The sequence below is a fragment of the Ascaphus truei genome, chromosome 7 (genome assembly GCF_040206685.1).
Source record: "Ascaphus truei isolate aAscTru1 chromosome 7, aAscTru1.hap1, whole genome shotgun sequence".
Taxonomy (NCBI): domain Eukaryota; kingdom Metazoa; phylum Chordata; class Amphibia; order Anura; family Ascaphidae; genus Ascaphus; species Ascaphus truei.
In genome coordinates, this window is record NC_134489.1 from 98,045,149 (window position 1) to 98,068,597 (window position 23,449).

Consider the following 23,449-nt stretch of genomic DNA (forward strand, 5'->3'; position numbering starts at 1 on the left):
ACAGAGAGGTGGCGTCAGGTGGGGTGGAAGGAGAAAGGGAGAAGTAGCAAGATTAAAAAAAAAAAACGATTTAAGGAGGGCTGGAAGAAACCGGGTTGTAAAAAATGGGGGAGGTGGTACCTCCAAAAGGTGTGGGAGGGGAGTAGTTAAAACAGGGCTACTCAAGTTCAGTCCTTAAAACCAACCAACAGGACAGGTTTTAAAGATCTAATTAACATTTCATTAACTACACTAATTATTAATAAGACAACTTTCTTAGGTGTGTTGCAATTCTTGCGGAGACATATTTAGGGAACGCTTATTTGATGGGAGTCCATCACCTCAGAGTCAGACTGCAGTGACAAGCCGGAGAAGTGCAGGGGGTGTAGGAGTCCTGTAGAGTTTTTTTGTGCGGCTCCGCTGCTGTCCTTTTGAACTCGCTCCCTCAGCTGACTCAGGAAGGCTGAACACTCGCGGGGAGGCTGCCAGCGGGGGTTAGTGATGGCGAAATGCATGAGAGAGAGCTCGGTCTTGCCGTCCTCTGCCTGCTGGTAAACGGACGCCTCGGTCTTGCCTGCGGACATCCACTGCGAGAAGAGGAGTACTGTGACGTATATTGACAGAGACTATAGGGACCCATCGGTCACCGAGTACTCAAACAGCAATAATAGGGACATATAAGCCAATGAGTCTACCTCTCCCTACAGAAGGGACTGAAACGTGCATCAGTCTGTCTATCCAAGTGGTCTAATGTACTAATAATAAATATTTTTTAATATATATTAATCTCCTTTGCTGTCAGAGGGGTCTGCAACTCATTGCAATGTTTGCTGAATCCGCTTACAGCGAAAAAAAAGTATATATATATACATACATATATACACACACACACACACACACACACACACACACACACACACACACACACACACACACACACACACACACACACACACACACACACACACACACACACGGCGACTTCCAATAAAATGACTGTTTCTCCATTTGCAAAGAGCGTGCTGATTTCTATTTTGATATAAATATATATATATATATATATATATTAAATGGAAATAGCCGTGTTAGTCCAGTTGCGATAGTGCAGAATAAATGAGTTCTTCAGTATAAGGCGATACCTTTTTTATTTGGACTAACAATTGATATCATAGGACAAGCTTTCGAGAGTTCTCCTCTCTTCCTCAGGTCAGCAATACTGAACTCGGCATGATAAGACTCCTTGACATCAAAACAAGAGGGCTTAATGCGAATATGGGGTTTCTCACACACTATCATAATTTTTTGTAATGGTCCTCTCTGCCTCTCTGCTAATGTTCCTATCCAGGACCTTTAACCCCTCCCACCCCCCCCCCCCCAGCATCCCCTTCCCATTTCGTGCTGCTGTTAAATTTACAGCCCCCCCCCCCCATCCTAGGTTCTCACTTTCCTTGTCATCATTTTATTAAGAGTCAAGACCGTTTTATTACCCTTCAAGTGTCTTCAAACATCCCTTTCTCACCCCACCTTATCTTCATCTGTTTTTTTTTTGCCTTTTCCAATCTCTGTTTAAGCAACAGAACCCTTTGTGAATCAGTATCGCCGACCTGAGAAAGAGAGGAGAACTCTCGAAAGCTTGTCCTATGATATCAATTGTTAGTCCAAATAAAAAAAGGTATCACCTAATACTGAAGTACTTAAATATATATATATATATATATATATATATATAATCACGTATGTATTGTTGTCTCTCTACATGTTGTCATCTTACAGGACTCCTGTGTTGTGTTGTGTTGTGTTGCAGAGTATGTTAGAATATCTTATAGTTCATCGCATTGTGCCGTTGTTTAATGACGAGCTTGCCGTGGTGTTTGTCCACGTGCGTTATGTTACCGCGGGATGGCCGTGCTGACGGACGTCCATTTGAGCGAATGAACACGTGTCCCCGACTCCAACCACCTCCACTGTGAAGTTTCGGAAGAAGTCGATGATCTCCAGTGACTTGGGACGCAGGCGAAATATCAAAACGAGGGGTGTTAGGAGTGGGCTGAGGAGCTCTTCTAGGATAAATACCTGGTGGTAGAACAAGGTGTTACCTCCCATACAGCGCTGTAGACAACACATTCAGTAGAAGCAAGAAGTGGGCAGGGGAGCTCAGTATGACTGTCTTTTTGCTCTCTACCGGTAGCTCCCAACCAATAGTATGTGGACGAGCAGTCACAATGAAGCCTAAGACCAGTCTGTGTTGGTACAATGGAACAATCTGTGCAGTGATCCTCTTACTATACAGGGAGGACTGCTGGAGTTACAGTTCTATTCCTGATGAATTAATACTCTACAGCAGGAGTGGCCAACTCCAGTCCTCAATGGCCACCAACATGTCAGTCGAAGATGGAGTCACTGATTGAGCCACCTGTGCAGAATCAGGGATCTCTTTAAAACTTGACCCGTTGGTGGCTCTTGAGGACTGGAGTTGGTCACCCCTGGTCTACAGTATGATCGCAAGATGTGTGTTTCAGGGGGGGCTCTGTGTTTGTGCTTGGGGGAATGTTGGTGTCATTGTGCAAGATCTGTTTTTGGTTATAGCAGAGTAAGGCTGCAGCCCCGCTGGCGCCAAGCGCGCGGTGCTTGCCGCTTTTACTTACATATGTCTATATGTGGATGTCCCCGTGCGCTCAGGCACGCACGCTCACCCAAGCTTGGCACTTGCGTAAACCAAAAAATTGCCCGCAACACCCCCCGTATACGCTTGCGAAATAGGCAGGACACCCGGCGCTCATGCTTAGAGAGTTGGTGACGTCACCGCTCTCAAGCATAAGCATGAGCACGGTCAGCGCCAGCGGGGCCGCAGCCTTAGAGTGAGTGTGTACAGTAAGTAGCTATCACCAAATATTTGGTCTTGGAGGCTTCCTTCCCACTGAACTCTCTGAAACTGATTTTGTCTACCAAGAACAATGCCTTCCAATGAGTGAGACATGACAGGTCCCGTGTCATAAGACTCACCGCTTTGTATTGGAACAGCTGTGCGAACTCTCCCCGTGTCTCTGCGCGGTGAGCACTGCGCTGCCAGTGGTCGGGCATGTAATGGATATGAGCCAGAATGACCCGCAGAAGCTGCTCCGGGCAGAACACCAGGTGCTGGTCAGGGATGAAAGACCTGAAGAGCAGGGAGAGTCACATCTGAGAGGTTCTCCATTTCACACACATCCTTAATCTCACATTGTCTCTCTCACACACACACACACACACACACAAACACACACACACACACACACACACACACACAATATCTCTTCCCTACCACAACTCACACAACTTCCCCTCTCTGCTCTGCATACAGCACGCCATTAACTATATCTTATCACTTATACAAACATTCCTAGCCCCTACAAACATGTATTTGTCTATGTCTGGTCATATGCTTTCTTTAGTCACCGCCTGTCCCACCTCCTTAGGCAGACTTCCCACCCCCTAAACACAAACTCCCCAATGCACACAACCTGCTAGCCTTCCTCCTTTCAGTCTCCCCTGCACACAGCTCACCCTTTTCTGCTCCCCCAAGCCTCATGCACCATATCCTGACCTGCAGATGGTCACCACAAGCCCCAGCAGAGTGACAGCAGTCAGTACGTGTTCCACCGCCAGCACATCCTCGTCGTAGACGGTGAGCGCTATCAGCACGGCCAATAACGAGCCTGCCAGAAAGCCGAAGTGCTTGGCAGCCACAGCCAACAGTGGGGAAAGGAAGCAGTTCATGTACTTGCTGGCCGGCTTGTATGCTCGGCTCAACCTGGCCTGCAGCTGATGGTCCAGCTCGTTGAAGTGGCGCAGGTAGCAGCGGCCGTAGAGAGACCAGCAGCGTGCCCCTAGGCTGCCAGGCTCCCGCCGAAGCACCTCAGTGTAGCTGAAGAAGGCGTATAGGATCTGCCAGACCAGCACCAGGGGGCACAGCACCAGGTTGGCGAGTCCGATCCACAGGATGCGGTGAGACAGCTTCTCCGCCAGCTCCAGTCGCGCTCCTGCTCGCTTGTACTCGGCCTTCAGGCTCCACTCATTCTGGAAGAGGCAGCCAGGGCCCCAGAAGAAGATGAGCTGGAAGTTGTACTTGAGGCCGCGGCTGTAGAAGACGGTGTTGCCCAGCATGGGGAGCCGGTGTTGAAGAGGTAGCAAGTTCTTATTCACCATGGCTACCATGTAGTTCTTGAAGCGCAGGATGCGGTGGGACACGTCTAGTTCAGAGAGCTCCTTCTTGTGGATGCAGATCTGATGCTCCTTCTGGATCTGGACGATGCGGCTCTGGACCTCCTCCCAGGTGTAATACGGGAGGTCCGACTGCACGGGGGAGAATGTGCGGGCAGAGAGGAAGAAGTGAGAGAGAGAGTAAGAACATGTCCGTGAGGGGTTGATAAATAGGTGAAGCAGAGCGTGGGAAAGATGAGAAATTAGGAAGGAGGAGGGATGAGAAGGAAAACGTAGGAATACAAGATTTACTCTTTTGGGGCTGGAATAACAAAGCTTTTTGGTCAGTGTGGCATTAACACACTTATTATTCAACAACACACAGCATGAAATTGCAGTAACACAAAGACAAACAAGAGCAACACTGAGTGTAATGCAGCAACACAGAAACATGCAGTGTGCAGTAGGCTGACATTTGTTCCAAGGGGCGAAACATTGCTTATTTTCCATGAGCAGCCATGATAAAACATGTGCTTGTTTATGTAAACCTCTGAGTATTATTGTTCAGTGACACAGCAGGTGCTAGCTCTAGGAATGTTGATCGAACAACCTCCAAGCTGGAAGCTGAAGGACAGCTGACAAACCAGCGTCACAACCTCCACAATGTGGAAATCGTCTGCTCAGCGTGAAACTTACTGAAGTATAAATACTTCTATAATGATAGGAGCCACACTATCCCCAAATAGGGGCGGTGCACCTTAATAGGTGTAGAAAATGTATAAGAAATTAATGTAGCAAAGAAGCACAAATATATCTATTTGTAAAGGTGCACTCGGGTGGGTTAATAATACAACAAGGATCAAGTGCAAGGGGAATATACTTAAAAACTAAAGCAAGGGTGGCCAACTCCAGTCCTCAAAGACCACCAACAGGTCAGGTTTTCAGGATATTCATGCTTGAGCACAGGTGGCTCAGTCAAAGGCTGAGCCACTGATTGAGCCACCTTTGCTGAAGCAGGAATATCCTGACAACTTGACCTGTTGGGGGGGTCTTGAGGACGGGAGGTGAGCATCTCTGTCCTAATGAACCAATAAGTGGATAACAAGCAATGTCTTCACAAAAAGCCAGATGCAAGAGCAGGAATCTACATGCGTGACCTACTCCACTGGCTGATATATCTCAATATATTGTCCTAGGATACAGTTGCAATGCATGTACATATATTGATATATTGACAGTATACCACACCGTACCACAAAAAATAATCCAGGCAGTACGTCTTACGTGAAGAACGTTAAACAAATAACATACAGATGAAATATGTATAATCCTTATTTTAACCATTACGCACCATTGGGATGCGCAAGGCTTGAATATAGAAGTTGTGGATCTCCCAGTAGCAGCAGATGTTGTATATGAATTTTATCAGTCGGTGAATCCAGAAGACACCAGCGACAACCAGAAGAGAGGTGAGGAACCCATTTTCTTGTATTCTGTGACAGACCAAGAGACAAGGATATGAGATGCTTATATAGTTCTGTCCGAGTTATTGTATAAGCAGAGCACAGGAGCAGGACGTGGTAATGTTAACTTGTTACTGTATGCAGCGGCCCCACAGATAATAAATGCTATGTGGGATCATTTCAGATCCAGTGTATATGTATATCTTTATTTATATAGCACCCACAGCTGTACTTAGTGCTTTACAAGGGAATTATAGTACAATAAGTGCAACAAACAAGATCAGACCATAGGAAAGAAAATCCCTTCCCCGGAGAGCTTACAATCTAAGTGGTATGATGGGAAACTTACAGAGACAGCTTGGCCACAATGGTTGGTAGAAGCGATTGTGGGACAGTTGCCATGAGTCCAGGTGATGTGTTTCGTTTAAGAGGCGAGGTTTAAGGTTTGTCTTAAAGGTGGGGAGAGAAGCTGCTTGGTGTATTCCGAGTGTGAGGGAGTTCCACAGGTAAGGGGCAGTGAGGGAGTTCCACAGGACAGGGGCAGTGAGGGAGTTCCACAGGACAGGGGCAGTGAGGGAGTTCCACAGGTAAGGGGCAGTGAGGGAGTTCCACAGGTCAGGCGCAGTGAGGGAGAGGTCAGGGACAGTGAGGGAGTTCCACAGGTAAGGGGCAGTGAGGGAGTTCCACAGGTCAGGGGCAGTGAGGGAGTTCCACAGGTAAGGGGCAGTGAGGGAGAGGTCAGGGGCAGTGAGGGAGTTCCACAGGTAAGGGGCAGTGTGGGAGAGGTCAGGGGCAGTGAGGGAGTTCCACAGGTCAAGGGCAGTGAGGGGGTTCCCAGGTCAGGGGCAGTGAGGGAGTTCCACAGGTCAGGGGCAGTGAGGGAATTCCACAGGTAAGGGGCAGTGAGGGAGAGGTCAGGGGCAGTGAGGGAGAGGTCAGGGACAGTGAGGGAGTTCCACAAGTCAGGGGCAGTGAGGGAGTTCCACAGGTCAGGGGCAGTGAGGGAGTTCCACAGGTCAGGGGCAGTGAGGGAGTTCCACAGGTCAGGGGCAGTGAGGGAGTTCCACAGGTCAGGGGCAGTGAGGGAGTTCCACAGGTCAGGGGCAGTGAGGGAGTTCCACAGGTCAGGGGCAGTGTGTGATACAAGTGCTGTCTCTACCTGGCTCTGCAAACTCCGGGGAGAAGAAGGGCATCAGGTAGGGTCACTTTTACATGTTCACTCTGACTGTGATTCACCATCTTGTTGGCAAAGAGGATGTCATAATCCACACAGCTCACCAGGAAAGTGGTGAAACTGACAACGAAGATAAACTGTCTGTAACGGGAAATTGAAGTGTTGTGTGAATGTACGAGAGAGGGGAAAAGGGGAAACCCAGAGTGTGTGAAAAGGGGGGAAGGAAATGAAAGTATTAGCAATAAATGAAGGAAAGGTTTAGTTGATGAAAAAATACATAATACCAAATAAAAGTACGATGGAAAGTGAGTGGAAGGAATGCAGTGAGAATGACAACACAAGAGATGGAGTTAATGAAAGTCAAAGACACGCATGCATATATTGTTGCACACACAGGCAAAGTGTCAGGTAGCTATACACACACACACTCACATTAACTCAAAGATCTCCCCAATCAGCATACAGGTAAAACCATTCTTCTGGTGCAGATTATACACCTGAAGATGCTGAGTCAAGGAATCTAGCAGTTGAAAATTGCCCCGCTGTAAGTGAACCTTTCAGAACAAGAAACCCAACAGAGAAAAAGAATATCACTGCAACAAACCCCAGAGCAGAAAGTGTGAGGAGCTTATCAAAAAACAACTTGGAGGACCACACAGAACAAGACCTTCAGAATATGAATGAAAAACATTTGGTACGGAGAAAATCGGAGTAAGAGACTCTGAAACACAAAAAGCAATAAATCAAGAGACCTTCGGACATCATGAGAGCCACAGATCCCCAAGAAATAACACGAGAAGATGAGAAACAAAGCAGTGCAAAGCCTGAGAAACTCAGAGTATCCAGACGCTCATTGAAGACTACAGCTTATTGCCAACGCCCACTAAAACCATCCTTATTAGTCTGCTGTGCTACCCTGTTCTGTACTCAAAGGATACCCGAGAGAAGAAGAGGTCAAGATTTTCAATGTGGTGCCACGGAGCTGGGGAGAAAAAGAGAAAATCAGGTTAAGGAGTCATTCAATGTGCCCCGATCGCAGAAAACCCAGATTCAAGCCAATGGGGGTTTTCTGTAATCGGCTGTTTCAGGGTATATTAAATTAGCCCCTAAGAGACAAATCTCCATCACCCTCCTCCAGTGCCAGAGGAGCAATGCATGTCCATCTAGTACAGAAGGGGTTAAACTTCATTCGCCTTTGGGACAGGACTAGAATAGAATAGGAGGTAAGAACACAGCAAGGCGATGAGGCAAAGTGGCTAAGGAGTTAAATACACAAATGAATGGCTTCAATGCCTAAGTGGGCCACTTCAATCTAACTTGATGGGGGATATGCATCAAGATGGTGCAATTTGCTCCAAAATGTAAAGGAGATATTTTCATTTGCATCAGTTGGACATGTGGATCTGGATATCTCCGGTTGGATATGTGGAGCTGGATATCTCCGGTTGGATATGTGGAGCTGGTTATCTCCGGTTGGATATGTGGAGCTGGATATCTCCGGTTGGATATGTGGAGCTGGATATCTTTGGTTGGATATGTGGATCTGGAAATCTCCGGTTGGATATGTGGAGCTGGTTATCTCCAGTTGGATATGTGGAGCTGGTTATCTCCAGTTGGATATGTGGAGCTGGTTATCTCCAGTTGGATATGTGGAGCTGGTTATCTCCAGTTGGATATGTGGAGCTGGATATCTTTGGTTGGATATGTGGAGCTGGATATGTGGTGCTGGATATCTCCGGTTGGATATGTGGAGCTGGTTATCTCCGGTTGGATATGTGAAGCTGGATATCTCCGGTTGGATATGTGGCGGTGGATATCTCCGGTTGGATATGTGGAGCTGGATATCTCCGGTTGGATATGTGGAGCTGGATATCTTTGGTTGGATATGTGGAGCTGGATATGTGGAGCTGGATATGTGGTGCTGGATATCTCCGGTTGGATATGTGGAGCTGGTTATCTCCGGTTGGATATGTGGTGCTGGATATCTCCGGTTTGATATGTGGAGCTGGATATCTCCGGTTGGATATGTGGAGCTGGATATCTCCGGTTGGATATGTGGAGCTGGATATCTCCGGTTGGATATGTGGTGCTGGATATCTCCGGTTGGATATGTGGAGCTGGTTATCTCCGGTTGGATATGTGGTGCTGGATATCTCCGGTTTGATATGTGGAGCTGGATATCTCCGGTTGGATATGTGGAGCTGGATATCTCCGGTTGGATATGTGGAGCTGGATATCTCCGGTTGGATATGTGGAGCTGGATATCTCCGGTTGGATATGTGGAGCTGGATATCTCCGGTTGGATATGTGGAGCTGGATATCTCCGGTTGGATATGTGGAGCTGGATATCTCCGGTTGGATATGTGGAGCTGGATATCTCCGGTTGGATATGTGGAGCTGGATATCTCCGGTTGGATATGTGGAGCTGGATATCTCCGGTTGGATATGTGGAGCTGGATATCTCCGGTTGGATATGTGGAGCTGGATATCTCCGGTTGGATAAGTGGAGCTGGATATCTCCGGTTGGATATGTGGTGCTGGATATCTCCGGTTGGATATGTGGAGCTAGTTATCTCCGGTTGGATATGTGGAGCTGGATATCTCCGGTTGGATAAGTGGAGCTGGATATCTCCGGTTGGATAAGTGGAGCTGGATATCTCCGGTTGGATAAGTGGAGCTGGTTATCTCCGGTTGGATATGTGGAGCTGGATATCTCCGGTTGGATATGTGGAGCTGGATATCTCCGGTTGGATATGTGGATCTGGAAATCTCCGGTTGGATAAGTGGAGCTGGATATCTCCGGTTGGATAAGTGGAGCTGGAAATTTCCGGTTGGATAAGTGGAGCTGGATATCTCCGGTTGGATAAGTGGAGCTGGATATCTCCGGTTGGATATGTGGTGCTGGATATCTTTGGTTGGATATCTAGAGCTGGATATCTCCGGTTGGATATGTGGAGCTGGAAATCTCCGGTTGGATATGTGGAGCTGGTTATCTCCAGTTGGATATGTGGAGCTGGATATCTTTGGTTGGATATGTGGAGCTGGATATGTGGTGCTGGATATCTCCGGTTGGATATGTGGAGCTGGTTATCTCCGGTTGGATATGTGGAGCTGGTTATCTCCGGTTGGATATGTGGAGCTGGTTATCTCCGGTTGGATATGTGGAGCTGGATATCTCCGGTTGGATATGTGGAGCTGGATATCTCCGGTTGGATATGTGGTGCTGGATATCTTTGGTTGGATATCTAGAGCTGGATATCTCCAGTTGGATATGTGGAGCTGGATATCTCCGGTTGGATATGTGGAGCTGGTTATCTCCGGTTGGATATGTGGAGCTGGTTATCTCCGGTTGGATATGTGGAGCGGGATATCTCCGATTGGATATGTGGAGCTGGATATCTCCGGTTGGATATGTGGAGCTGGATATCTCCGGTTGGATAAGTGGAGCTGGATATCTCCGGTTGGATATGTGGAGCTGGATATCTCCGGTTGGATAAGTGGAGCTGGATATTTCCGGTTGGATAAGTGGAGCTGGATATCTTTGGTTGGATATCTAGAGCTGGATATCTCCAGTTGGATATGTGGAGCTGGTTATCTCCGGTTGGATATGTGGAGCTGGATATCTCCGGTTGGATACAGTATGTGAAGCTGGATATCTCCGGTTGGATATGTGGCGCTGGATATCTCCGGTTGGATATGTGGAGCTGGATATCTTTGGTTGGATATGTGGAGCTGGATATGTGGTGCTGGATATGTGGTGCTGGATATCTCCGGTTGGATATGTGGAGCTGGTTATCTCCGGTTGGATATATGGAGCTGGATATCTCCGGTTGGATATGTGGAGCTGGATATCTCCGGTTGGATATGTGGAGCTGGATATCTCCGGTTGGATATGTGGAGCTGGATATCTCCGGTTGGATAAGTGGAGCTGGATATCTTTGGTTGGATATCTAGAGCTGGATATCTCCAGTTGGATATGTGGAGCTGGATATCTCCGGTTGGATACAGTATGTGAAGCTGGATATCTCCGGTTGGATATGTGGCGCTGGATATCTCCGGTTGGATATGTGGAGCTGGATATCTTTGGTTGGATATGTGGAGCTGGATATGTGGTGCTGGATATGTGGTGCTGGATATCTCCGGTTGGATATGTGGAGCTGGTTATCTCCGGTTGGATATATGGAGCTGGATATCTCCGGTTGGATATGTGGAGCTGGATATCTCCGGTTGGATATGTGGAGCTGGATATCTCCGGTTGGATATGTGGAGCTGGATATCTCCGGTTGGATAAGTGGAGCTGGATATCTTTGGTTGGATATCTAGAGCTGGATATCTCCGGTTGGATATGTGGAGCTGGTTATCTCCGGTTGGATATGTGGAGCTGGTTATCTCCGGTTGGATATGTGGAGCTGGATATCTCCGGTTGGATATGTGGAGCTGGATATCTCCGGTTGGATAAGTGGAGCTGGATATCTCCGGTTGAATATGTGGAGCTGGATATCTCCGGTTGGATATGTGAAGCTGGATATCTCCGGTTGGATATGTGGCGCTGGATATCTCCGGTTGGATATGTGGCGCTGGATATCTCCGGTTGGATATGTGGAGCTGGATATCTTTGGTTGGATATGTGGAGCTGGATATGTGGTGCTGGATATCTCCGGTTGGATATGTGGAGCTGGTTATCTCCGGTTGGATATGTGGAGCTGGATATCTCCGGTTGGATATGTGGAGCTGGATATCTCCGGTTGGATATGTGGAGCTGGATATCTCCGGTTGGATATGTGGAGCTGGATATCTCCGGTTGGATATGTGGAGCTGGATATCTCCGGTTGGATATGTGGAGCTGGATATCTCCGGTTGGATATGTGGAGCTGGATATCTCCGGTTGGATATGTGGAGCTGGATATCTCCGGTTGGATATGTGGAGCTGGATATCTCCAGTTGGATATGTGGAGCTGGATATCTCCGGTTGGATATGTGGAGCTGGATATCTCCGGTTGGATATGTGGTGCTGGATATCTCCGGTTGGATATGTGGAGCTGGATATCTCCGGTTGGATATGTGGAGCTGGATATCTCCGGTTGGATATGTGGAGCTGGATATCTCCGGTTGGATATGTGGAGCTGGATATCTCCGGTTGGATATGTGGAGCTGGATATCTCCGGTTGGATATGTGGAGCTGGATATCTCCGGTTGGATATGTGGAGCTGGATATCTCCGGTTGGATATGTGGAGCTGGATATCTCCGGTTGGATATGTGGAGCTGGATATCTCCGGTTGGATATGTGGTGCTGGATATCTCCGGTTGGATATGTGGAGCTGGATATCTCCGGTTGGATAAGTGGAGCTGGATATCTCCGGTTGGATATGTGGTGCTGGATATCTCCGGTTGGATATGTGGAGCTAGTTATCTCCGGTTAGATAAGTGGAGCTGGATATCTCCGGTTGGATAAGTGGAGCTGGATATCTCCGGTTGGATAAGTGGAGCTGGATATCTCCGGTTGGATAAGTGGAGCTGGTTATCTCCGGTTGGATATGTGGAGCTGGATATCTCCGGTTGGATATGTGGAGCTGGATATCTCCGGTTGGATATGTGGATCTGGAAATCTCCGGTTGGATAAGTGGAGCTGGATATCTCCGGTTGGATAAGTGGAGCTGGAAATTTCCGGTTGGATAAGTGGAGCTGGATATCTCCGGTTGGATATGTGGTGCTGGATATCTTTGGTTGGATATCTAGAGCTGGATATCTCCGGTTGGATATGTGGAGCTGGAAATCTCCGGTTGGATATGTGGAGCTGGTTATCTCCGGTTGGATATGTGGAGCTGGATATGTGGTGCTGGATATCTCCGGTTGGATATGTGGAGCTGGTTATCTCCGGTTGGATATGTGGAGCTGGTTATCTCCGGTTGGATATGTGGAGCTGGTTATCTCCGGTTGGATATGTGGAGCTGGTTATCTCCGGTTGGATATGTGGAGCTGGAAATCTCCGGTTGGATATGTGGAGCTGGTTATCTCCGGTTGGATATGTGGAGCTGGATATGTGGTGCTGGATATCTCCGGTTGGATATGTGGAGCTGGTTATCTCCGGTTGGATATGTGGAGCTGGTTATCTCCGGTTGGATATGTGGAGCTGGTTATCTCCGGTTGGATATGTGGAGCTGGTTATCTCCGGTTGGATATGTGGAGCTGGATATCTCCGGTTGGATATGTGGAGCTGGATATCTCCGATTGGATATGTGGAGCTGGATATCTCCGGTTGGATAAGTGGAGCTGGATATCTCCGGTTGGATATGTGGAGCTAGATATTTCCGGTTGGATAAGTGGAGCTGGATATTTCCGGTTGGATAAGTGGAGCTGGATATCTTTGGTTGGATATCTAGAGCTGGATATCTCCAGTTGGATATGTGGAGCTGGATATCTCCGGTTGGATATGTGGAGCTGGTTATCTCCGGTTGGATATGTGGAGCTGGATATCTCCGGTTGGATAAGTGGAGCTGGTTATCTCCGGTTGGATATGTGGTGCTGGATATCTTTGGTTGGATATCTAGAGCTGGATATCTCCGGTTGGATATGTGGAGCTGGATATCTCCGGTTGGATATATGGAGCTGGTTATCTCCGGTTGGATATCTAGAGCTGGATATCTCCGGTTGGATATGTGGAGCTGGATATCTCCAGTTGGATATGTGGAGCTGGATATCTCCGGTTGGATATGTGGAGCTGGATATCTCCGGTTGGATATGTGAAGCTGGATATCTCCGGTTGGATAAGTGGAGCTGGATATCTCCAGTTGGATATGTGGTGCTGGATATCTTTGGTTGGATATCTAAAGCTGGATATCTCCGGTTGGATATGTGGAGCTGGTTATCTCCGGTTGGATATCTAGAGCTGGATATCTCCAGTTGGATATGTGGAGCTGGATATCTCCGGTTCGATATGTGGAGCTGGTTATCTCCGGTTGGATATGTGGAGCTGATTATCTCCGATTGGATATGTGGAGCGGGATATCTCCGATTGGATATGTGGAGCTGGATACCTCCGGTTGGATAAGTGGAGCTGGATATCTCCGGTTGGATATGTGGTGCTGGATATCTCCGGTTGGATAAGTGGAGCTGGATATCTCCGGTTGGATAAGTGGAGCTGGATATCTCCGGTTGGATATGTGAAGCTGGATATCTCCGGTTGGATATGTTGAGCTGGATATCTTTGGTTGGATATGTGGAGCTGGATATCTCCGGTTGGATAAGTGGAGCTGGATATCTTTGGTTGGATATGTGGAGCTGGATATCTCCGGTTGGATATGTGGAGCTGGATATCTCCGGTTGGATATGTGGAGCTGGATATCTCCGGTTGGATATGTGGAGCTGGATATCTCCGGTTGGATAAGTGGAGCTGGTTATCTCCGGTTGGATATGTGGTGCTGGATATCTTTGGTTGGATATCTAGAGCTGGATATCTCCGGTTGAATATGTGGAGCTGGATATCTCCGGTTGGATATATGGAGCTGGTTATCTCCGGTTGGATATCTAGAGCTGGATATCTCCGGTTGGATATGTGGAGCTGGATATCTCCAGTTGGATATGTGGAGCTGGATATCTCCGGTTGGATATGTGGAGCTGGATATCTTTGGTTGGATATGTGGAGCTGGATATCTCCGGTTGGATATGTGGAGCTGGATATCTCCGGTTGGATATGTGAAGCTGGATATCTCCGGTTGGATAAGTGGAGCTGGATATCTCCGGTTGGATATGTGGTGCTGGATATCTTTGGTTGGATATCTAGAGCTGGATATCTCCGGTTGGATATGTGGAGCTGGTTATCTCCGGTTGGATATCTAGAGCTGGATATCTCCAGTTGGATATGTGGAGCTGGATATCTCCGGTTGGATATGTGGAGCTGGTTATCTCCGGTTGGATATGTGGAGCGGGATATCTCCGATTGGATATGTGGAACTGGATATCTCCGGTTGGATAAGTGGAGCTGGATATCTCCGGTTGGATATGTGGTGCTGGATATCTCCGGTTGGATAAGTGGAGCTGGATATCTCCGGTTGGATAAGTGGAGCTGGATATCTCCGGTTGGATATGTGAAGCTGGATATCTCCGGTTGGATATGTGGAGCTGGATATCTCTGGTTGGATAAGTGGAGCTGGATATCTCCGGTTGGATAAGTGGAGCTGGATATCTCCGGTTGGATAAGTGGAACTGGATATCTTCAATTGCCGCAATATATTAATAAAGTCTTACACAAGACATTTTAACATAATAAACTGTTTTATTTGCAGGTTCCAAACACGCAACGTTTCGGAAATCTCCCTTCCTCAGTTGAAATATTTACATAAATCTGTGACAAAATAAATAAACTTATATACCCTTGTTCCTGTCTCCGGTTTGTTCTTTTGACAGCATTTGTTAATTGTATGGCTTCACTCATGACACGTAGCTCATGATAGCGATATCATAACCTAGAGTATATGCATTTATTATAGCCTTTCTTTGTGTAATACATTTTCTGAGTGTATATATATATATATATATATATATATATATATATATATACAGCTAAACCCAGTTATAACGCGCCTCGTTATACCGCGATTCGGTTATAACGCGGTTTTCCCGTGGCTCCCGTTTTTAAACACTGCACACACTGCACACACTCACTGCACACACACTGCTCATTGCTCACACTGCCACACTGCACACACACTGCACACTGCACACACACTGCTCATTGCTCACACTGCACACACTGCACACACTGCACACACTGCACACACACTGCTCATTGCTCACACTGCACACACTGACACACTGCACACACACTGCACACACACTGCACACTGCACACACACTGCTCATTGCTCACACTGCCACACTGCACACACACTGCTCATTGCTCACACTGCACACACTGACACACTGCACACACACTGCACACTGCTCATTGCTCACACTGCACACACTGACACACTGCACACACACTGCACACACACTGCTCATTGCTCACACTGCACACACTGACACACTGCACACACACTGCTCATTGCTCACACTGCACACACTGACACACTGCACACACACTGCTCATTGCTCACACTGCACACACTGACACACTGCACACACACTGCACACTGCACACACACTGCTCATTGCTCACACGGCACACACTGACACACTGCACACACACTGCACACTGCACACACTCACAGACACTCACACACACTTACACACACTCACAGACACTTACACACACTCACACCCACATACACACACTTTCTCTCCCATATATACATACACACACACTCTCTCACTCTACACAGACGGGGGGTGGGGTCGGAGCAGAGGAAAGGCCGCGACCAGCACCACCACCCGCTCCCCCCCCTCCTCCCGCGCAGGCAGCGGGAGCGCCAGGGACAGCGGTGGGGAGAAGAAACCCCCTGCTACCACCTCCATGCAGGCAGCGGGAGCACCGGGCACGTGGAGGGATCAGAGGTAAGCGGGGACCGGAGGGACATCCCCGCTCCCATCTCCTTCCCCGCGGGTTGTCCTGCGGTGACAGGGGGAAGCGGGGAGCGGAGGGACATGCCCGCTCCCATCTCCTGCCCTGCGGCCTGTCACGCGGTGACAGGGGGAAGCGGGGACCAGAGGGACATCCCCGCTCCCATCTACTGCCCCGCGGGCTGTCCCGCGGTGACAGGGGGAAGCGGGGAGCGGAGGGACATGCCCGCTCCCATCTCCCATCCCGCGGGATAAATCTGCATTAAAGCGGCGGCCATTTTTTTTCCCCCGCGACCCCATTAGTAACGCGGTGGTCTCGGGGTGGACCCCGAGACCCGCGTTATAACGGGGTTTAGCTGTATATATATATGTGTAGTTGAAAACAATGTAATATATTAACACATTGACACGTGATTGGACTGATTAGACACATTTGTTACCAGCTGTATCCTATTTGTATATTTCTAATATATGACAGCTTTGAGTGGATAGCTGGATCAAGATTCATCAACAGTAGCTCACTTTTGAAGAGAGCATATAAATAGCCAATTAACATATGTCTCAAGTTGTGCATTTGCAACCTGCAAATAAAACAGTTTATTATGTTAAATTGTCTCTTGTGTCAGTCTTTATTAGAATAGCGCAGCAAACGAAAATATCCAGCTCCATGTAAAACTAGGTGGCAGAAGTGGGATCCCAGCCACTCTTCAACTGCCTCCACCTTACAAATAAAAACTACACCCATTGTAATTATCTAAACAGAGTGCGATAAGATCTAAAACCTTCACCCTGACTCAGTGGGATATGTATGAAGCTGGTTAATCTTGTTTTTTACACTTGGCACAAACCTCTTAGGAGCAGAGGTTAACACCACCTAAACCTGGCGGATTTATTTAACCCACAGAGAAAGGAAAACTGCGCCACTTGTAAGTGCAAATTTCTGATACATCACATTATAATATTGTGCCGAGTATCACCCCAAAACACTCCCTGGTGCAAGTGGGAAGAATTGGAGCAGCGCACCTTGATATATTGACACAGCCAAAATAGTGCAATTTGCACCGGTTTTTAGATCTCTATCTTGCTCCGCTTGATACATATGACCCCATGCCACGTGCCTTCCCATCACATACAGAGATGTCGTTACTGTCATATTTCCTCGTAATAACCCAGAATATAGAAGTTTCTGCAAAAAAAAAATTTTGTGCAGGATACCCCAGAATATAGATGTTTGTGCAAAATACCCCAGAATATAGGAGTTTGTGCAAAATACCCCAGAATATAGGAGTTTGTGCAGGATACCCCAGAATATTGGAGCTTGTGCAGGATACCCCAGAATATTGGAGCTTGTGCAGGATACCCCACAATATAGGAGTTTGTGCAAAATACCCCAGAATATAGGAATGTGTGCAGGGTACCCCAGAATATAGGATTTTGTGCAGAATACCCCAAAATATAGCAGTTTCTGCAAAATACCCCAGAATATAGGATTTTGTGCAGGATACCCCAGAATATAGGAGTTTGTGCAGGGTACCCCAGCAATGCTTGCGCAACATTCAATGTATCAAATATCTCACAAAGGGCCTCATTCTATATCTGCCGAAGTTTATGTGATTTTGGGCCGAAAGCAGCCACTTCTGCGTATATAGAATAAGGCCCCAGTCGTTGACTAAGCCAGTAGTGCGCAAACTGGGGGGCACGGCTCACTTACCCTGCTTCCGTGTCCACTCGTCTCCATGACAACGCGACGTCAAATGACCCCGCGGCGTCATTTGACGCCCGTTGCCATGGAGATGCGGCATCAAATGACGCTGTGGGTCACTAGACGTCACATGACCCAGGGGCATCATTTGACGCCGCATGGGGGGCGCGACATGGGGAGAGCAGGCAGGGGGGGCGCAGCATAGAACGTTTGCGCACCCCTGGACTAAGCCACTGATTGAGCCACCTATGCTAAAGCTGGGATATCCTTAAAACCTGACCTGTTGGTGGCCCATACGGACTGGAGTTGACCACCCCTGGCATAGTGAGTCAAGTTGAGAAAAGGGTACCTACATTTGCTGCCCTCGGGAACATGCACCAGCAGGTCGTCCTCCCCCAGGGGGGAATCCGTATACGAGGCATCCAGCCTCTGGTACGGGGTGTCAAACACAGACATCTCCCCTGCAGCCTCACAGCCAGCGCTCAGCCTTCAGAGAGAGGAAACATTGAGAGCGGGTGGGAGGGAAGAAATACAGAGAGGAAAGGTGATATAACATGGGCCGTGGAGTGGACAAATACAATATGACAATGACCCTACAAGCATTGGTAACCCTAATACTGCTAAAGAGGCAATACAAGCACTTTTTATTTTTTGACACAGGATTGAAGCAGGGGTCTCCAAAGCTGAACCCCAATCATTTCAGCTCCGGGGACCCCTTGGTCAGGAGGTACTCAACTCCGTAGGCGGTGCGGGTAACCACTTCAGGATTCCCACTGTGGCCGCTTTTCAACGCTCCCACGCTCTGTGGGCCAATAGGAAGTGGGACATCATCCGGCGCGGCTTCCTATTGGCCCCCGTGGTAAGTATCTCAAGAAGCAGGGGGACCCTGGAGCTGCAATTAATAGGGTTCAGCCCCGGAGACCCCCTGCTTCAATCCAACGTACAAAAATAGTGCTTGGATTGCCTCTGTAAAGGGGTCTGTGTAACAAGATGATGAGACGCTGTGTCAGTGATATTATACTCTTCCATGCTTGCGCTAAGCATAAACTTGCTTATCAAGTTGATCACACTATGACTCAGAGAGATAATTTGACACTAACTGAGGTCTGGTTGCTTGTGTGACTGAAAAAAAACTGGAAACAATTGGGAGAGAACTTCATACATATCATTATATCATTACAATGTATACATAAAGTGTACACTCCCCTAACTCTTCCTATCGCCCCCATACAACCAATCCCTATTTCATGGTAAAATTGGGGCAAAGTATGCATGTTCTACATCAAGAGTCCTCAGCTCCAGTCTTCAAACCCCCAACAGGTCAGGTTTTCAGGATATCCCAGCTTCAGCACAGGTGGCTCCATCAGAGGCTCAGTCAAAGACTGATGGAGCCACCTGTGCTGAAGCAGGGACTAATTAAGCCAATTGGGCTGAAGCTGGGACGGGATTAAGCCACCTGTGCTGAAGCAGGGACGGGATTAAGCCACCTGTGCTGAAGCAGGGACTGATTTAGCCACCTGTGCTGAAGCAGGGATATCCTGAAAACCTGACCTGTTGGTAGCCCTTGAGAACTGGAGTTGGCCACCCCTGGTACAGGAGAATCATTTATTCCTTTCTCTTTGCAAGTTATCTTTTGGATTGTTGTGGCAGAGGGTAAGGTTTAATATTCACTGCTCTGGGAAGTACTGCAGGATCAGAACCTCTCCGCTATACTCAGAGAGTGAGGGTGGGAGAGCACGATACAACAATAGCCATACAACCAGCACACACAACCCAGAAATCTGCTGACATAAAACGAAACTCATGTGACGTACTTAAGTCCAAAGTCAATGCACCGTCATAGAAAGGTCTCTCTACGGATAGGTGTGGTTCCAGCAACTAATTCTTTTACTAAGCAGCTTTGGGAACAAAAAAAGACAAATTAAATATTTGCTGCTGCTCTTTAGTCCAATGTTTGTCTTATATCTATGCCATTGGCTTCTGTAGTGAACATTTAATCGTAGGCTCAGCATAACACTGTGTGTGTTTACAGAGATAATGCCAATGTAATGAGCGGAGTATAGGAAGGAATGAGACAGGAGAGAATACTATGAAAAGTGATATACAGCAGTAGTGGTGAATATGAGTTGTGAGACCGTATACAGATTAAAGCACACGGCTTTGTGTCTGCAAATCCCTAACCAGTAACAGGAATAGAGGATCTCAGGGAAACACGTTATACGCAGCCCCTAAACTAAGAGATCATTCAGATATTGCTACAGCAGTGTCCCAACTCCAGTCCCCAGGGAATCCCAACAGGTCAGGTCTTAAGGATATCCCTGCTCCAGCACAGGTGGCCCAGCCAAAATGACTGAGCCACTGATTGACCCACCTGTGCTGGAGCAGGGATATCCTTAAGACCTGACCTGTTAGGGTTCCCTGAGGAATGGAGTTGGGAAACACTGCTACAGCATTACAGGGTAAAACAGCAGATTTAAATCAATTCCTCTCAACTGCAAATCTGAGTAATGAATGGTGTAACAAAGCACTGCCAAATGTATCAAAGCAAAAAAGCCTATTGTAATAACATTGTCCCAGATTGGAGCTGGGGAACTAATACAAGAAGTTTCTAAAGCAGAGGTAGGTAACTCCAGTCCTCAAGGGCCACCATCAGATCAGGCTTTCAGGCTCTCTCTGCTCCAGCACAGGTGGCCCAATCAGTGGCTGAGACTGCACCACCTGTGCTGAAGCAGGGATGTCCTGACAACCTGACCTGTTGGTGGCCGTTGAGGACTGGTGTTTCCCACCCCTGCTCTGTAGGGTTCATAAGAATGAAAGGATCTAATCCTGGGATCTTATCAGGAGTCCAGGAATAATCCTAACGATTCATTTCCTTAACCCAACGTACAGGGTAATGCAGCAGCTCCAAGCGCCTCTCCGGGGGATGCGTGTCCTGCCCTGCGTTCAGTTGCCCCTCCACCATCTCCACCTTGACACTTTGCCCTTTAAGACTCTCTGCAGGGTGCAGCCGCCGGCACCTACACAGCTCCGAGCTTCTCACGCACTGATCTTCTCTCTCACTGCAGCTTCTAGACAATAGAAACAAAACCAAAAGTGTTACCTCTGCCCCAACCATTTCACCCTACCAGTCTCCACTTGCCCTCTTATCTCTCTCTGACAGCCCCACCCTGTGTTTGCCCTGCTGGGAAAATCCTGTCTTCCATCCTACAAGATGCCTATACCCTACACTGTACAACATACCTCCGCGTGGCTGGTTTTCTAGTACATATTTGTCTCTGATAACAATGCTTACAAAGCATAAGGAAATATTAGCACAGTAACTTCTCCTCCTCCTTATTACTATGTCTCTGCTCCTTGTTCTGTGCGTGCATGTCTCTGCTCCTTGTTCTGTGCATGCATGTCTCTGCTCCTTGTTCTGTGCATGCATGTCTCTGCTCCTTGTTCTGTGCATGCATGTCTCTGCTCCTTGTTCTGTGCATACATGTCTCTGCTCCTTGTTCTGTGCATACATGTCTCTGCTCCTTGTTCTGTGCATGCAAGTCTCTGCTCCTTGTTCTGTGCATGCAAGTCTCTGCTCTTTGTTCTGTGCATGCATGTCTCTGTTCCTTGTTCTGTGCATGCATGCCTCTGCTCCTTGTTCTGTGCATGCATGTCTCTGCTCCTTGTTCTGTGCATGCATGTCTCTGCTTCTTGTTCTGTGCATGCATGTCTCTGCTCCTTGTTCTGTGCATGCATGTCTCTGTTCCTTGTTCTGTGCATGCATGCCTCTGCTCCTTGTTCTGTGCATGCATGCCCCTGCTCCTTGTTCTGTGCATGCATGTCTCTGCTCCTTGTTCTGTGCATGCATGCCTCTGCTCCTTGTTCTGTGCATGCATGTCTCTGCTTCTTGTTCTGTGCATGCATGTCTCTGCTTCTTGTTCTGTGCATGCATGTCTCTGCTCCTTGTTCTGTGCATGCATGTCTCTGCTCCTTGTTCTGTGCATGCACGTCTCTGTTCCTTGTTCTGTGCATGCACGCCTCTGCTCCTTGTTCTGTGCATGCATGCCCCTGCTCCTTGTTCTGTGCATGCATGCCTCTGCTCCTTGTTCTGTGCATGCACGTCTCTGCTTCTTGTTCTGTGCATGCATGTCTCTGCTCCTTGTTCTGTGCATGCACGCCCCTGCTCCTTGTTCTGTGCATGCACGCCTCTGCTCCTTGTTCTGTGCATGCACGCCTCTGCTCCTTGTTCTGTGCATGCATGTCTCTTCTCCTTGTTCTGTGCATGCATGCCTCTGCTCCTTGTTCTGTTCATGCATGCCTCTGCTCCTTGTTCTGTTCATGCATGCCTCTGCTCCTTGTTCTGTGCATGCATGCCTCTGCTCCTTGTTCTGTGCATGCATGTCTCTGCTCCTTGTTCTGTGCATGCATGTCTCTGCTCCTTGTTCTGTGCATGCATGTCTCTGCTCCTTGTTCTGTGCATGCGTGTCTCTGCTCCTTGTTCTGTTCATGCATGCCTCTGCTCCTTGTTCTGTGCATGCGTGTCTCTGCTCCTTGTTCTGTTCATGCATGCCTCTGCTCCTTGTTCTGTGCATGCATGTCTCTGCTCCTTGTTCTGTGCATGCATGTCTCTGCTCCTTGTTCTGTGCATGCATGCCTCTGCTCCTTGTTCTGTGTATCCATGCTTCTGCTCCTTGTTCTGTGCATGCATGACTCTGCTCCTTGTTCTGTGCATGCATGCCTCTGCTCCTTGTTCTGTGCATGCATGCCTCTGCTCCTTGTTCTGTGCATGCATGTCTCTGCTCCTTGTTCTGTGCGTGCATGTCTCTGCTCCTTGTTCTGTGCATAGTTGTCCAGGATTCCAAGGGAGCGTAATTATCCGGATTACCCCAAAAGGGAAAAGGGACAAATATAGTGTACTATTGTTGTACAATCTTGATAGAAACAAAATCTTGGCTCTTACGAAATGCCTACTTATAGTGTAGTCAAGTAATATGTGCGGAGAAAGATAGTGTCCGGGTGACTGGATCGGGATGTATTGTTGGTAGCAAATCTCAGGCAGACAGGAAAAAGGAAAAGACCGATTGTGCAGACCAATATAGATTTTTATCTTAAAATAAGTAAAACAATATATATATATATATATATATACTCACATTGTGTACATATATAATGGACACATAAATGGTATTGGGCGCCCGAGGATGTCTCGCGCCTTGGAGGTGATGGTACACGCCGCTTCCCGGTCTCTAGAAACTCTCCCCGCGTTGGTTTGTGGTTCTCCATTCCGCGTCTCTTTCGGTCGGACCTACGTCACGCCCGGTCTTGCGGATCAGGGAGAGGGAGACAATCTTGGATCGGTGGGTCCTCCTGGCACAGCCTCCGAGCGAGCGTCATAGCACCTTTGCAATGACTCTACGCGTTTCGCTGAGCTTGTCAGCTTCGTCAGGAGCAGCATAATCCACCTAAGGCCCGTT

The 23,449-nt window shown here is 48.0% G+C and overlaps 1 protein-coding gene across 6 annotated transcripts in view; it reads right to left on the reverse strand.

Annotated features, from left to right (window-relative positions):
* The window catches only part of ATG9A (autophagy related 9A), a 45,933-nt gene that overhangs the window by 4,402 nt on the left and 18,082 nt on the right, over window positions 1-23,449 (reverse strand). For 3 of the 6 annotated variants that reach the window (XM_075609575.1, XM_075609574.1, XM_075609576.1), the window contains exons 3-13: window positions 20,884-21,064; window positions 19,811-19,894; window positions 18,350-18,483; window positions 7,734-7,777; window positions 7,228-7,292; window positions 6,781-6,936; window positions 5,510-5,651; window positions 3,563-4,311; window positions 2,983-3,136; window positions 1,873-2,052; window positions 321-566 (exon numbers count right to left, since the gene is read on the reverse strand). In XM_075609575.1, the coding sequence (XP_075465690.1) occupies window positions 321-566; window positions 1,873-2,052; window positions 2,983-3,136; window positions 3,563-4,311; window positions 5,510-5,651; window positions 6,781-6,936; window positions 7,228-7,292; window positions 7,734-7,777; window positions 18,350-18,452 (1,839 nt within the window). In that variant the 5' untranslated portion in view covers window positions 18,453-18,483; window positions 19,811-19,894; window positions 20,884-21,064. The remainder of the gene's footprint in view (window positions 1-320; window positions 567-1,872; window positions 2,053-2,982; window positions 3,137-3,562; window positions 4,312-5,509; window positions 5,652-6,780; window positions 6,937-7,227; window positions 7,293-7,733; window positions 7,778-18,349; window positions 18,484-19,810; window positions 19,895-20,883; window positions 21,065-23,449) is intronic. The other 3 variants (XM_075609578.1, XM_075609577.1, XM_075609579.1) reach the window with 3 other exon arrangements.